Raw genomic sequence first — 14,885 nt, forward strand, 5'->3', positions numbered from 1 at the left:
AACCTTCCTGCATTGTCTTACATTTGAGCTCTTTGAGGACACATATCTAAACCAGAACAAAATGTTAGGAAGAAACATTGAGTGGGCTGTTCAGAGAGGGGTTGGACTCATTCAGATTTATTCCTCCTGTTTTCTCTGTGGCATCAGGTGACAGAGCTGGCACCTCTGGGATCTTTGTTGGACAGACTACGTAAGCATCAGGGTCACTTCCTCCTGGGGACTCTGAGCCGCTATGCTGTGCAGGTGGCTGAAGGCATGGGCTACCTGGAGTCCAAGCGCTTTATTCACCGTGATCTGGCTGCCCGAAATCTGCTATTGGCTACCCGTGACTTGGTCAAGATTGGGGACTTTGGACTGATGCGAGCACTACCCCAAAATGATGACCACTACGTCATGCAGGAACATCGCAAGGTGCCCTTTGCCTGGTGAGGGGCAGGTGCTGCTGGCTCAGAGGGTGTGGACCCACCCTGGTCCCAACCGACCCAAGCCTAAAGCTTTTGCAGCCCTTGGCTCTGCCTGGGCCTGCCCTTGCCTGTTCTGGGCCTGGAGTGTCCTTACGTAGGGTACTGGAAGGCACAGGCATAAATGCTATGGGCTCAAGGCTGTGCTACTTAGTAAAGTATTAAAAGACTTCCTAGAGGATTCAATGTTAAGGTCCTAAAATATTAGAAGGTTAACCAGGCAATACAGGTTGGTAAGTATGTTTTAGGTAGAGCTACTGGCTGGCAGGGCCAGACTGAACTGGGCCTCATAGGCTGCTCACCTGTGTGCTGTGGTGGCTCCCAAGGTTGTATACCATATGATCAAGAAGTCCCTGACCTCTATGTGGGCTTCTCCTGTGATGAGATCATGTGGTCCCCTAAAGAAGAATGGTCTTTATGATAGGGGGAATTTGTACAGTTGTACTTGCTAGAGCTTTGGGTGTGGGCAACTTTGATAATTCAGGATGTATGCTCACCCTGGTTAATAACTGACTCTGTACCATGGGTGACCATATATCCTGGATTATGTCTGGAGTGATTAATAGCATCCTCTCTTGTATTCAAACATCCTGATTTGAGTGATAAATTATGAGGTCACCTTTTTTGGGGGGTGGGGGTGTGGTGTACCAGGGATTGAACTCGGGGGCATTCTACTATTGAGCCATTGTATTTTATTTAGAGACAGGGTCTCACTGGTCGCTTAGCGCCTCACAGTTGCTGAGGCTGGATTTGAACTCGCAATCCTCCTGCCTCAGCCTCCTGAGCTGCTGGGCTTACAGGCATGCGCCACCACACCTGGCATGAGGTCATCTTTTTTTTTTCTGCCCCTTGAAACAACCTTGTAGAGTGCATAGGTTATTATTCCCATTTCACAGAAGAGGAAAATGAGGCTTAGGGATCTTGGGTGACTCTCAGAATTCCATTTTGAGAGAATCCCATGAGAGATCTTTCTATTCCATCCAAGGTTCATGTTCCTCATTCTATACCTCAGTGCACCCTGGGAGACCCCTTTTCTAACTTCACCATAGTGCTGTTTCTCCCACACTCAGGAGCGAGCACAGGGTGAGTGTAGGTGTATTTGGGTAAAGCCAATGTTAACTGTTTGCACCCATTTTATTTCTTCCCCAGGCTCTGTCTGAATTTTCCATCCATACCTTTATGCTGAAATGGTTTCAAAGCCTGTGCTCTTCCACAAAGCTAGAAATTGTCATCCTTCTACCAGAGAAAATAGCATGAGACCTCATCATCCCTTTCTGTTCTAGGGCTTTCTGATCCCTTCCTTCTCCCTGCTTCCCTGACAGGGAAACCCCTTCCTCCTTCTCTCATCCCAGGCTTTATGTGAATAACAGACCTGAGTATAGATGATTTTTCCCAAGGTTGTGCACCATATGATCAAGAAGTCCTGCTCTTCTCTGTGTACTTCATACCATGTTGAGCCTGGCACATAAGGCAACAGTAAATGCTTATCAAATCAGTATTTTATGTCCATTTGGGTTGATGCAGGTAGAGGCGCTCAAGAGCCCTTCTCTTTGACCCCTCCTCTGCCAGGTGTGCCCCTGAAAGCCTGAAGACACGTACTTTTTCCCATGCCAGTGACACCTGGATGTTTGGGGTTACGTTGTGGGAGATGTTCACCTATGGCCAGGAGCCCTGGATTGGCCTCAATGGCAGTCAGGTGAGGGGCTGTGGATGTGTTCCCTGTTGGATGGGTGGGGGGTAATTCTGTCCCTGGTTCCTAGCCTGGTCTTTTTGGAATTGTCTGATATCTGATGTACTCCCTCCTCTTTCACACCCCATGTTTGTTCCATCTATAGAGAGCTGAGCAAAGAGAGGGATCACCCTAGTAGATCAGGGGAGAGGAGAAGTGGGGTTGGCTCTCTTTCATTAGTCTTTGCTACATCCTGCTGTTCTGAGGCCACAGGCCTGGGCATAATGGTCTGAGACTCTGGGGATGGGCCTTTCCCCAACAGATTTCTTCTTTGGAGGATAGATAGGGTAGCTAGCAGTTCCAGTTCTAGGATGGTCTGGAGGGAAGGTGGGAAGTAAAGAGCTGAGAGTTTTGTCTATCCTCCAACTATGTACTGACCCACCATCAGATTCTGCATAAGATTGACAAGGAGGGGGAGCGCCTGCCCCGGCCTGAGGACTGCCCCCAGGACATCTATAATGTTATGGTCCAGTGCTGGGCTCATAAGCCGGAAGACAGACCCACCTTTGTGGCCCTGCGGGACTTCCTGCTGGAGGTGAGGAAGAGGTCTTGTCTGCTCACAGGATCTGGGGTATCTAAGCAAGGAACCACCTGAGAGTTAGTCTCAGGGTGGTCAGTGACCTATCTTTGTCCCTAGGCCCAGCCCACTGATATGCGGGCCCTTCAGGACTTTGAGGAACCTGACAAGCTACACATCCAGATGAATGATGTCATCACTGTCATTGAGGGAAGGTAGGGCTGAGTCCTGCACTGGGATTCCTTGAAGAGCACAGGTTGGACGGGCGTTCCTCTAAGGTTCCCATGGCAGCTCTTGGACTGGTGGCAGGCCTGAGTGTCAGTGTGCCATGGCAACCGGCCTGAATCAGCTTCCTGAGAGAAAGGGTCAGGATGTGGATGCTATAGTTCAGATGGGATTTTTCTTAACTCTGCCTCTGTTACCCTTGTCCCACTGGGCCCCAGACCTGGCTGTGTGGATCAGGGCCAAGCTGCCATTATGTTGAGGAGTAGAATGTTTCCTAGTCTAGTGTTAAGGCCACGCAAGCAGAGCACTTGACTCCTGGGTATTCCTCCTCTCATCATCCCTCTCTGCCTTTCTTCCTTCTTCTTCAGCATAGACTCCTTTCTTTTTTTTGGTCTGGGGATTGAACCCAGGGGCATTGTACCACAGAGCTACATCCCTAGTTTTTGGTTTGTTTGTTTATCTTGAGACAGGATCTGGCTAAGTTGCTTAGGGCCTCACTAAATTCACAGCATAAGACTCTTGACAATCCACCCAGGTATATCTCAAGACCCAAAAGCACCCTGTCCTTGCCTAGGTCCACCTTTGTCAGCTGTCCATCCATATGGTTGCCAGTCCTACTCCTTTCTTTTTTGTCTGCTTCATATCATTTCCACATGGCCCTCTCCCAGGGCTTCAGAGTCTTGGGTTTCCCTCTATCCTCAGCTTGGGACTTTCTTCTTCCCATTCTTCCAAGTCACGCTTTTCAGGACTGTTTTTCCTGCCCCCCACTGGCTAAAACTCAAATCTTAGACTCACACCTGAACCCCCTGTTAGTAATTCTAGGGCCTGCCTTGGAGGCCTCGCCCTCTTCTGGCTCCACCTTTTGTTATCTGATCCCCAGGGTGTCTGAGGAACTGGTTAGGGCAGGCTAGAGATGCCTTTGGGGCAGGGGCTGAGTGTTGAGGACTGGGAAGACTGAGGCAGAGGGAATTCCCTGTTTTGTCCTCTTCTGACACAAAATCAGGCAAGGATATGTGTTCCACAGAACCCTTTCTGCCTGGACTTTGGGTTGGTGGGCCTGTTGGGGCAGTGGTTAAATCTTGTGTCCCATGGGGACTGGCCAGTGGAGTAAGTCTCTGGGTCTGAGTCTGAGTGGTAGAACAGGCCCTATATTCCCTGTTCCTCTGCCCCAGGTCAGGGCTCCCTCACCTTTGGGCCTAGTATCTGGGATAGAATGACATTCTAGCAGGTTGCAGGGGTACATATGGTTGGGGAGTTAGTTGTGGTAGAATAAAGCAGAAAATTGCTAGGAGAGACCTGGAGTATAGGAAGAAACAATCTGCGTGTTTATAGCTGAGTTGGCAAGGAAAGGGTTTATAGGCTTGGCACTTTGGAGAGCAATGTGGAAATAGGAAGATTGAGGGTGAGCCCTCTCTGGAGGTACCTAGCAGGAGCTTAAACCATAAGTCTGGGCCTCAAACCAGTAGGCCGGTGGGAAAGGGTAACCCCACTCCAGAGAGCCTTCGGCCTGACCACCCCTCCTATGCTCCTGTAACTCCAGATTTTTACCACCCCCATCTCCTCTCAGGGAGCCTGGGGGTGACTCAGGAGCTTCCTGTGTTTCCTGGGTGTGTATCTCTGGAGCTGGCGCCCTGGGTTACTGTGAGCAAAGCAGGCTGCGGGAGGGGTTGGGGGAGCGGCTTCTCTTGGAAGGCTGTCTTAGGTGCACCCTGTCCCACCCTTCCGTCACAGGCTTTGGTTGTATCCAGCAGCAGGTTCTGCCACAGGTTGCTGCTGTCACCAATGGTTCACCACACAGGGCTCCTCCTCCTGGGCCACCAGCCTTAACTAGGACAACAGTGCCTGCCCTGGGTCCCTGGAGCTGCTCAGGAGGTGGGAGGTGAGGGGCAGGAGGCCACAACAGCCGGTGAGGCTTTGGGAGTGGGCCTTTGTGTTGGTGGTACCAGAGCTTTACCAGAACTCTGCCCCCTTGTTTTCTCAGTCCCTGAATATCTCTTTGTTTGTTTGGCTTAGTCTGTCTCCATGTCCTAGGGTGCATGGGCCATTTGTGTCTCTGTTTCTCTGGCTTTTACCCCTCTCCTTATCTCTTCTTGGTTTTTTAATTCCTCCTTGCTAAAGCCATTTTCATTGTGTTTCCTAGTTCAGAGCCTGGGAAGCCACTTGTCTGTCTCCAGCTCTGACTGATTCTGTAGGCTCAGTGCTTCTCAGAATGCCAGGCAGTGGGCAGAGAATACATCTTGGGGTTTGTGAGCTGAACTTAGGCTTTGTCTAGAGTTGGAGGGCAAATGATGTCTGGTAGTAGTCATTTTACATTCTATTTTTACAGAAGTGATAAAGGGCTCAGAGTTTGAAATCCATTTTCGGGTCCTTGTCCTGGCCTGGCCTTGAGCCTCTACTTTCAGTGGAGGTGTGTGTTGGGGAAGGCACTAAATATCTGGGTTATCCTGGGAGACCAGAGGCTCCCAGAGTCAAGGGGCAGGGATAGGGTGTGTATGTGTGTGTGTGTGTGTGCACGCGCTTACGCTTAGGTGATGATTTGTTAAGCCATTTCTGAGCTACCTTAACCTGGATAAGAATTAGGTGCTGAGATTTCTAAAGCTGGGGCATCCTTAGGCAGTTCTCAGCCCAGGCCATAGTTTCCTATCTTCTCTGCCCTAGGGGATCTGCTAGGAAGCCTGCGGGAGGGCAGCAGGAAGTAGAAAGTTCTCAGTGAAGGTGCTGGACCTTTTTTTCACTCACCCCGGGCTTTCTCATATGTCTGCTTCATTCATTGTGGATGGCTGGCTTGGCCCTCCAATCAATGTGGAGATTTTAATCTGTGTATGACAGGAAGAGAGGGTATGGCTGGAGCAGGCTGGTGGGAAGGGCTAGCCTTGGACCTGTGGGCTGCTGGCACCCAAGTGAGCCCCAAAGGCATATGTGGGATGTAGCATTGACCATCTTGGAATGTTCATTTGAGCCTTGTCAGGAGAGAATACTGCCTTTGAGTGTGCCTGGGTGCAATCCCAAAAGACTTCTCTTCTTCTAGTAGCAAGCATGATTTTGAAAAATGATGTTGGGACTCTCAGTGGCCATGGGATTCTGGCCTGGGCTATACCTGTAATAAGGGCAGGTGGCTTTGGTGTCTTCTTTCACTCTTAGAAGTGGGTTCAGAAGGAGGCATCTGTGGGAGGAGCTGGGCTGTGTTGGTAAAAGGAAAGATATAGAGGGAATGACCTCTAAGTGAGCACTTCTAAGGAGGTGTGGAGAACAGTCCCACAGCCGCCCCCAGGGTGGCAAGGGGCTACCCTATAGGGGGCACCACCAGAGAGCCTGTGGTATTAGGGGGAGCAGCACTGGGGCCTGTCTTTCTAGGCTGGTGCTAATCTGCCAGCTTTCATGGGTGGCTCTGTGTGTGGTGGGAAGCCTTTTTCTCCTACTTAGAATGGCCTTGCTATTTTCAGATGGGTCTTGTCCCTTTTTTAGGGTACTGTCTTCTCTTCTTCCTTCCTTTCCTGCCCTTCCCACCCTGAAGGCAGGGTGTAATCACAGGGTTGCTGTGTCTGGTGGTGGGCCAACCAGGCAACCTTGTTTACAAGGAGGCTAGCTGAGGGAGCTTGGCACCTCCTCCCCTGGCCCCACTTCTCACCTCCCTAAGGACTTCTGTGCTCATGGGGTGTGACCATTGGTCTCTAGGTCAGGCTGTTTTGGGGGTCACACCATCCCAGCTGGGCTGTATTATCTCAGGGAGCAGTGGGTCCAGGTGCTCTGGCATCATCCCTTCCCCCATTCTCCTCAACCTCTCTGATATATTGCATTTTGGAGGATACGTTTTGTGTGTTTCTGGCTGTGGGACCGGTGACATGAGGGTGAGGGAGTGACAGGACAGGCAGCATGGTGCCACATGTGTCATAGCAGCCTTAGACCAGATTCTGCCCATGTCACCAGGTATGAGAAATTCTAACAGTAGGTACAGACATCTCACAATCTGTCACAGCATTTGGGGTATTGGAGTGTCCAGAGGATACCTCTGTTCTTTTTTAAAAAAATTTTTTGTAGTTGTAGATGGACAGTATACCTTTATTTTACAGAATACCTTTATTTTATTTGTTTACTTTTATGTAGGGCTGAGGATTGAACCAGTGCTTCATGCATGCTAGGCAAGCGTTTTACCACTAAGCTACAGCCCTAGCCCCGAGACTTCTGTTCTTTTCCACTTGTCTGCCTGCCTGCCATCCTAGCCCAGGCCTGGTTTAGGCTACATCAACATAGGCTTTGTGTCTATGGGCAGAGAGAGTGAAGGTCTGAGGGTCCTATAGTCTGCCTACATTGTGAGTTCTGAGTTCCTTTCTGGAACTCTCATTTTAATACAAGAATAGAACTCCCAAGGAGATGGGCAAGGTGGCAAGGACCCTAGTTCCATAACCCTATCCCTTAGATGTAGAGAGCATTGGCAGAAAGAAGTCTTGGCTTGCCCCAGGTGCTTCCAAATACTTGAAGGCCTACACATAGAAGATGGATTGTGGTTGGAGGGCTCCAAGCTCAGTGCTAAGGCCCACAGTGCCCCCTTGGTCCTCTGCATCTGTTAAAACTTCTGGAAACTGGCTGAAAAATGAAATCTGATGCCGGAAGAGGACTAGAGCCAGGCCTTGCCAGAGGAGTAGGGAGGCAAGATAGTATTGTGAGAGGAGTTGCTGGCTTTGCAAACTTAATGACTGGATTTGAATCCTGGGTCTGCTGCAATCGTTCTGGTAACCATAGGCAAGTTATGTCACTTGTTGCAACCTGTTGCCTTATTTGTAAACTATAGGAAAAGCTGCCTGACCCATCTTGGGATCTTAGGGTAAGACTGTGAACAAACAGCCAGGCCCTGTTCAGGGAGTGGCAGGTCATGGGGGTGCTACTTGGGGAAGTGGGATAATGCAGACTGTCTAGTTCTAAAGCCTATCTCTTATGTTGCTGTTCTGCCAAGATGGCAGTTTCTGTTGGCAAAGAGCTTGGTTTGAGAAGGGCCCCACTACCTGGGCAGTCCCCTGCCCCCATGCCAGGTATCTACCTTGTCATCTCTGTTGGGCAGGGCTGAAAACTACTGGTGGCGTGGACAGAACACACGGACGCTGTGTGTAGGACCTTTTCCTCGCAATGTGGTGACCTCCGTGGCTGGTCTGTCAGCCCAGGACATTAGCCAGCCCCTACAGAATAGCTTCATCCACACAGGGCATGGCGACAGCGACCCTCGCCACTGTTGGGGCTTCCCTGACAGGATTGACGAGTAAGTACCTGGACAGGGCCACTGGTCCTACCTGGCCCAGGGATCCCAGGATCAGCAGCCCCTTACCACACTACACATAAGCTCTCATGGGCTCCTTACCCTTTGTATTTGTCTTCAGCCCCAGATCCTCGCTACTTTTCCCTCCTGATTCTTATTTTGCTTTAGGGAAACTGTAGAACCCTAAAAAGCTCCGCCTGAGAGTCAGGATTCCCTCTCTTCTGTTTTTGAGTTTATTATGTTATTTACTCTGTAAGATGGGCACATTTAACAGATGGGGTTATATATTCACCTATGAAGTAAGGATTGTAAGTATAAGTATACTCAGGTTTTTTTGGCGGGGGGTACTGGGGATTTTGAACCCAGGAGCACCCACTGAGTCATATCCCCAGCACTTTTTAATATTTTATTTAAAGACAGAATCTTGCTGAGTTGCTTAGGGCCTCACTAAGTTGCTGAGGCTGACTTTGAACTCAAAATCCTCCTGCCTCAGTCTCTCGAGCTCCTGGGATTAGGTGTGTGTCACTATGCCCAGCTGTTAGTATATTTGAATTAGAAAGCATTGCTGGGGGAAGGGCAGCAGAATAGAATAGACAATATGATTGATGTATGTACATTCCATGAATGTATTATATGTTAAAATACATTCTGCTGTCATGTATGACTAAAAAAAATTAAAATAAATAGTATGGCAAAAAAAAAAAAAGAAAAGAAAAGAAAGCATTGCTGGGCGTAATGGCACACAATGTAATCCCGGTACCTCGAGAGGCTGAGGCAGATGAAAATCAAGTTTGAGGCCAGTCTCAGCAACTTTTGCAAGATTTTGTTTCAAAAAATATTAAATAGGCTGGTGATGTGGCTAAGTGGTAAAGCACCCTTGGGTTCAATTCCTGGTACCAAAAAAAACCCACAAAAATAACCAAAAAACACAGGTCATGAATTACCAAGGTTAGACCCACATTTTACTTGGTGGTAAGGTTACCAGGGCCATGGCCATACGGCCTTCTGGCACATTGGCTTTGGGAAGATAGATTTTGGGAGCAATTTAGTTTGAAAGCTCTGACCTGTATTTGAGCAGTTTTCCTGCTGCTGGTACCAGAGTCCTGGCAATGTGAGCCTGCTAGGTCAAGCAGAAATGCCCTTCTTCCCAGAATCAGGGGAACTGTCCTGGAGGGAGCTTCCTGCAGGGGAGCTTCAGAGGGAACAGCAATGGCTGCTAGCTCCCCCCACACCATAACTTACTATGTCTGGTAGGGGGTTGTAGTCTCCTTTAAGTAAAGAGTAAGGTCACTGGGAGGCATCTGGGAAACCACAGAAAAATCAGGCACTTCCTGGGTGCCTCCCCCCTAGGGAACCCCCTGGCAGCTTCTCCTGCCAGCCTTCATACCTGTTGGCAGCCCTCTCCCCTGCTGACTTCTCCTAAAGGGCATGGTAAAGCAGTTCTCCACCCTGCATGTCCAGCACACTGGAACACTAGGCTCTGAGGGGGCTTAGTCAGGGTCTCTTTCCTTATAAAACTCAGGCCACGGCCTGTGAAAGCTGGGGCAACCTCCAGGAGGAGGCCAGTGCCCTCTGTCCCACTCCTGGCATGTCATGGCCAGCCCAGCCCCATTCCTCTGGGCTTTAATAAGCCCCAGTGACTAAGTCCCAGATACTAATAGTTGGCACAGGGGCTAAGGATGAATCTGAAGTAGCGCAGGTGGCCCAACTTCTCCCCCAACTCCTGTAGTTGAGCAGAAGGATGCCTTCTGTCACCATGACCAGGGGGGCTGGAGCTCAGAATATTTCTGCCCCAGGCTCTTCCAGCAGGGCCTGCAGGACAGAGGAGTGTGCACCGTAGGTAGCTGCCTACAGTGGTTTGGGTGTAGGTGGGGAATTGAAGACCCTCTCTGCCCTTATGGCAGAAGGCTTTTCAACTTGGGTTTAGATGTCATTTCTCTGTCCTTTTTCCATGACTCTTGTCTGGCTACAGCTTACATCTATACAAGGGATCAGGATCTGTGGATTGGGAGTTGGGAGCCCAGCCCAGCTGTCTCTTAAAATGAAGGGGCCTTAATGTTGTTTTACCCTGGACACATTCAGGATTTTATTTTCTGCCTAAATCCAGGGGATAGGCTCAGAATTTCTTCCAGAGGTTTCCTCACTGCCACTACTTTACACTCTGAACTGGCTCTCTCCCCACAGACTGTATCTGGGAAACCCCATGGATCCTCCTGACCTGTTGAGTGTGGAACTGAGCACCTCCCGACCCACCCAGCACCTAGGAAGGGTGAAAAGTAAGAGCCCTCCCACATCCTGGTTCCCTTGTTCATTAGCTACCCAGGAAGGGACACTGTCTTCTCAGGACACCCTGAGCCTGCTGTTCTTCTCTGGGGACAGCTGGGTCAGGGCAGCAGGCGGGACAGCTGTGACCCTGGCTCCGACTGGGCGTGGGGTGGAAGAAGGGAGGCAGCTGTATCCGCTGAGGTGGGCATCCTGGGGTTGGTCCTGTATCAGCCCTGCCCACCTCAGCTTCCTCCTCCCTCCTTCCTCAACGGCCTGCTCAGATCCTGGCTTTCCTCTCTTTCCCCTAATCCTGCTCTTCTCTCCTGAGCCAAAACCACCCCACAGGCTCCATCTCAGCCAGGAGCCTCATCCATCTCCTGGCTCCTGTCCTGTCATTCTGAAACGCGGTTGTCCCCATCCTGCTGCCCATTTCCTCCCATGCAGTTGGGTTTGTATATTCACTCACTTCTATTCACTTCTCTCTCCCCCCCCTCACTGCACCCTTTCCTCCCTCCCTCCCTCTCTCCCTCCCCCTCCCTCCCTCCCTCTCTCTCTCTCTCTCTCTCTCTCTCTCTCTCTCTCTCTCCAAATTTTCCGGCTTTGTCTCACTCTCTTGTCTTCTGTCTTGCTTGGTCATTCTCCTCTCCTGTCCGCATGGCCTGTCTTGCAGGGGAGCCTCCACCTCGCCCACCTCAGCCTGCCATCTTCACTCAGAGTAAGTGGGGCTGCTCAGGATGCCTTGGTCCCTGCCCTCGCCCCCTTTCTTCTCTCACTTCTCCTCTCTTCCTGGAAGGTACAGATCCCTGGTGGCTGGCTTGGGTGGGAGGGGAAAGCAGGTGTGTGCTGTGAGCTTTTGCTGACCTGGTCCAGCATGCCTGCCTCCCTGCTCCACACCCCCAAAATCTAGGTTTCACAGCAGATGTGTGGTCTGGCACCCACATTTACCTTGCTCTTCCATGGCTTAGTCCTGCCTCACTCCCTTTCAGGCCTGCAGAGGTTGTTTGTGGTGGTGGTTCAAAAGCTCTGTCTTCCCAAAAGATAGCTCCTGTTGCCCATGCCTGCACTAATGGTGTGCTGTAATGGAGATGGGGATACGGGTTTACTAACAGGGCCCAGAAGCAAGGGTAGTGGAGGCCTTGTGTTGATGGGGGAACATCAGAGACAAGACACAAATGGGATATGGCCTGCTCTAATTTAGGTGGAGGCAGGGGGCTTACCAGCCCTCGTAGAGGGCTGACAGATAGCAAGCTCCAGTCTCCTGTTGAGTGGGGTCAGGTGTACACTGAGAATTTTGCAGCTAAGAGGCATCCTTTTGAGAATTGGTGGTGGAAAGTTGGTGAGGGATACTTGGCTTTCTTACATCCTGCCTTCCCTTGTCTCCCATCCCTGTCTAACACTGCCTCCCTGTTGGGGTCTCCCTTTCCATCACAGAACCAACCTATGATCCTGTGAGTGAGGACCAAGACCTACTGTCTGGTGACTTCAAGAGGCTGGGCCTGCGGAAGCCTGGTCTGCCCCGAGGGCTGTGGCTGTCAAAGCCCTCAGCCCGGGTGCCAGGCACCAAGGCAGGCCGCAGCAGTGGGGGCGAGGTCACGCTCATTGACTTTGGTGAGGAACCTGTGATTCCAGCCTCTCGGCCCTGTGCACCCTCTCTGGCACAGCTGGCCATGGATGCCTGCTCCTTGCTGGACAAGACCCCTCCACAGAGCCCTACACGGGCACTACCACGACCCCTGCATCCCACGCCTGTGGTGGATTGGGATGCACGCCCGCTTCCTCCTCCCCCTACCTACGATGATGTGGCCCAAGACGAAGATGACTTTGAGGTCTGCTCCATCAACAGCACCCTGGTGGGTGCAGGGCTTCCTACCGGGCCCAGGCAGGGAGAGACCAATTACGGCTTTGTGCCAGAGCAAGCGCGGCTCCCTGCTGCCCTGGAGGACAACCTGTTCCTCCCACCCCAAGGTGGGGGCAAGCCTCCCAGCTTGGCCCAGACCTCGGAGATCTTCCAGGCACTGCAGCAGGAGTGTATGCGGCAGCTGCAAGTTCCAACTGGCTCACTGGCCCCCTCACCCAGCCCAGGGGCTGATGATAAACCCCAGGTGCCTCCCCGGGTACCCATCCCCCCTCGGCCCACACGCCCACGTGTTGAGCTGTCTCCAGCCCCCTCAGGTGAGGAGGAGATAGGTCGGTGGCCTGGACCTGCCTCTCCTCCCCGCATACCTCCCCGGGAACCTCTGTCCCCTCAAGGCTCTAGGACCCCCAGCCCCCTGGTACCACCTGGCAGTTCCCCCCTGCCACCCCGGCTCTCAAGCTCACCTGGGAAGACCATGCCCACTACCCAGAGCTTCGCTTCAGACCCCAAGTATGCTACACCCCAGGTGATCCAGGCTCCTGGCCCACGCACAGGTCCCTGCATCTTGCCCATTGTCCGGGATGGCAAGAAGGTCAGCAACACCCACTATTACCTGTTGCCTGAGCGCCCGCCCTACTTGGAGCGCTACCAGCGTTACCTGCGTGAGGCCCAGAGCCCTGAAGAGCCGGCCCCTCTGCCTGTGCCCCTGCTGCTGCCCCCACCCAGCACCCCAGCCCCGGCTGCCCCCACTGCCACTGTTCGACCAATGCCCCAGGCTGCCCCAGACCCCAAGGCCAACTTCTCCACCAACAACAGCAACCTAGGTACCCGGCCACCATCCCTGAGGGCCACTGCTCGGCTGCCACAGAGGGGCTGCCCTGGGGATGGGCCAGAGGCTGGCCGGCCAGCAGACAAGATCCAGATGGTGAGTGCCAGGCTGGCTTTGAGGTGAGGGGGTAGGGGCCCAAGGGATCCAGAGAAATGGGCCTGAGTGGTGCTGATGGGTGGGTGTGCCCAGCTGCAGGCCATGGTGCATGGGGTGACCACAGAGGAGTGCCAGGCGGCCCTGCAGAGCCACAGCTGGAGCGTGCAGAGGGCTGCCCAGTATCTGAAGGTACTACCACCTCCTGCCTGCTCTCTGGCATGCAGGGACCCTGAAGAGTGGTTCTACTGCTCCTAGCCCCCACCTCCTGGCTTTGACTCCTGCCCCAGCCGGTCTCATGGTATCACCCTCTGCCCCTCAGGTGGAGCAGCTCTTTGGGCTGGGTCTGCGGCCACGGGTGGAGTGCCACAAAGTGCTAGAGATGTTCGACTGGAACCTAGAGCAAGCTGGCTGTCACCTTCTGGGCTCCTGTGGCCCTGCCCACCACAAGTGAGTGAGCCCCACACTCTGCTCTATCTCCTTGTCCCAGGAGGGGTCCCTGGAGCATGCCACAGGAAGGAAAAATGCAACACCTGAAAGGCCACGCACAGCCAGGTGGAGATAGGGCTTCCCAGCTGGGAGTGTAGGCATACAGCCCAGGAAACAGGCAGTTTGGGATGAAAGTGATTCCTTCTAAATGAATTTGGACCTTGAGCCACTTGGTTTCCACTGGAGATGATGAGTACAAGAGGAATTTGCAGCCTCTGGATGAAGACTAACTTCCCTAGCTCCTCAGGGAGCTGTGTGCTCCAGGGAGCAGGACTTTATCCAATGATTTGAACAAATGTTTCTCGCCTCTTTTTTCATGTTTGTGTTTTAACATTTCAAATGTTAATGCCTTTTGGGGGGGGATAGGTATTGGGGATTGAACCCAGGGGTGCTTTTACCACTAAGGTACATCCTTAGCTCTTTTTTTTTTTAATTTTGAGACCAGGGATTCACTAAGTTGCTTAAGCCCTTGCTAAGTTGCTGAGGCTGGCTTTGAACTTCTGATCCTCCTGCTTCCCCAGACAGTTGCTGGGATCACAAGTGTAAGCCATCGTGCTTTGCTGAATTTCAGTCAAATGCTAATGCCTTTTTAAAGGAATATCCAACCAAAACAACAACAACAGAGTCGCCTTCTTTCCTGTCAAAACCTTATATTTGTATATAACAAAATATATAGCATATAAATGATATAATGATATATAAATATGTGTATGAAACTTAAGTCCAAAATATTTTTGAACAGGCAAATAAATGAAGCATAGGCATCATTTCAGGAAACGAGCACTGGTGGGATATGGGGTTCAACTTGCTGGGCTTAGGAGGTGGACAGTCCAGGTGAACCAGGCTTTGCTGCTCACTGATGGTGTGAGCTTGTGCACCTTTCTGAGTCCTTGATTTCCTCATCTGTAGTTTTTAATCAGAAGCAATTAGAAAGGTACAAGAAGTAGATCTGTCATACTGAATATGCAGGAGAATCACTAAGTGTTAGATATCATCTCAGGATTATTCTTCCTAATCTGCATTCAGATAAATTTGGGATTTATTGTCTCTGTTGTCCTTGGATACACCAATACACAATAATGCTATTCTCTTAATTTATTCTTAGTTTATTAAAGAAAAAACATTCCAGGATTATAAGTTCCAAAATTATTGCCTAGAACAATCAGTTTTCAAC

General features: G+C 51.3%; 1 protein-coding gene across 11 annotated transcripts in view; it reads left to right on the top strand.

Annotated features, from left to right (window-relative positions):
- Positions 1-14,885, top strand: part of Tnk2 (tyrosine kinase non receptor 2) — a 46,847-nt gene that overhangs the window by 30,998 nt on the left and 964 nt on the right. For 2 of the 11 annotated variants that reach the window (XM_071615229.1, XM_071615223.1), the window contains exons 6-15: positions 148-425; positions 2,031-2,157; positions 2,579-2,725; positions 2,828-2,922; positions 7,989-8,183; positions 10,365-10,456; positions 11,116-11,160; positions 11,877-13,225; positions 13,319-13,414; positions 13,545-13,672. In XM_071615229.1, the coding sequence (XP_071471330.1) occupies positions 148-425; positions 2,031-2,157; positions 2,579-2,725; positions 2,828-2,922; positions 7,989-8,183; positions 10,365-10,456; positions 11,116-11,160; positions 11,877-13,225; positions 13,319-13,414; positions 13,545-13,672 (2,552 nt within the window). Of the gene's footprint in view, positions 1-147; positions 426-2,030; positions 2,158-2,578; positions 2,726-2,827; positions 2,923-7,988; positions 8,184-10,364; positions 10,457-11,115; positions 11,161-11,876; positions 13,226-13,318; positions 13,415-13,544; positions 13,677-14,885 lie in introns of those variants that run through there. The other 9 variants (XM_071615230.1, XM_071615224.1, XM_071615225.1 and 6 more) reach the window with 9 other exon arrangements.

Source organism: Marmota flaviventris, chromosome 8 (assembly GCF_047511675.1).
Source record: "Marmota flaviventris isolate mMarFla1 chromosome 8, mMarFla1.hap1, whole genome shotgun sequence".
Classification (NCBI taxonomy): Eukaryota; Metazoa; Chordata; class Mammalia; order Rodentia; family Sciuridae; genus Marmota; species Marmota flaviventris.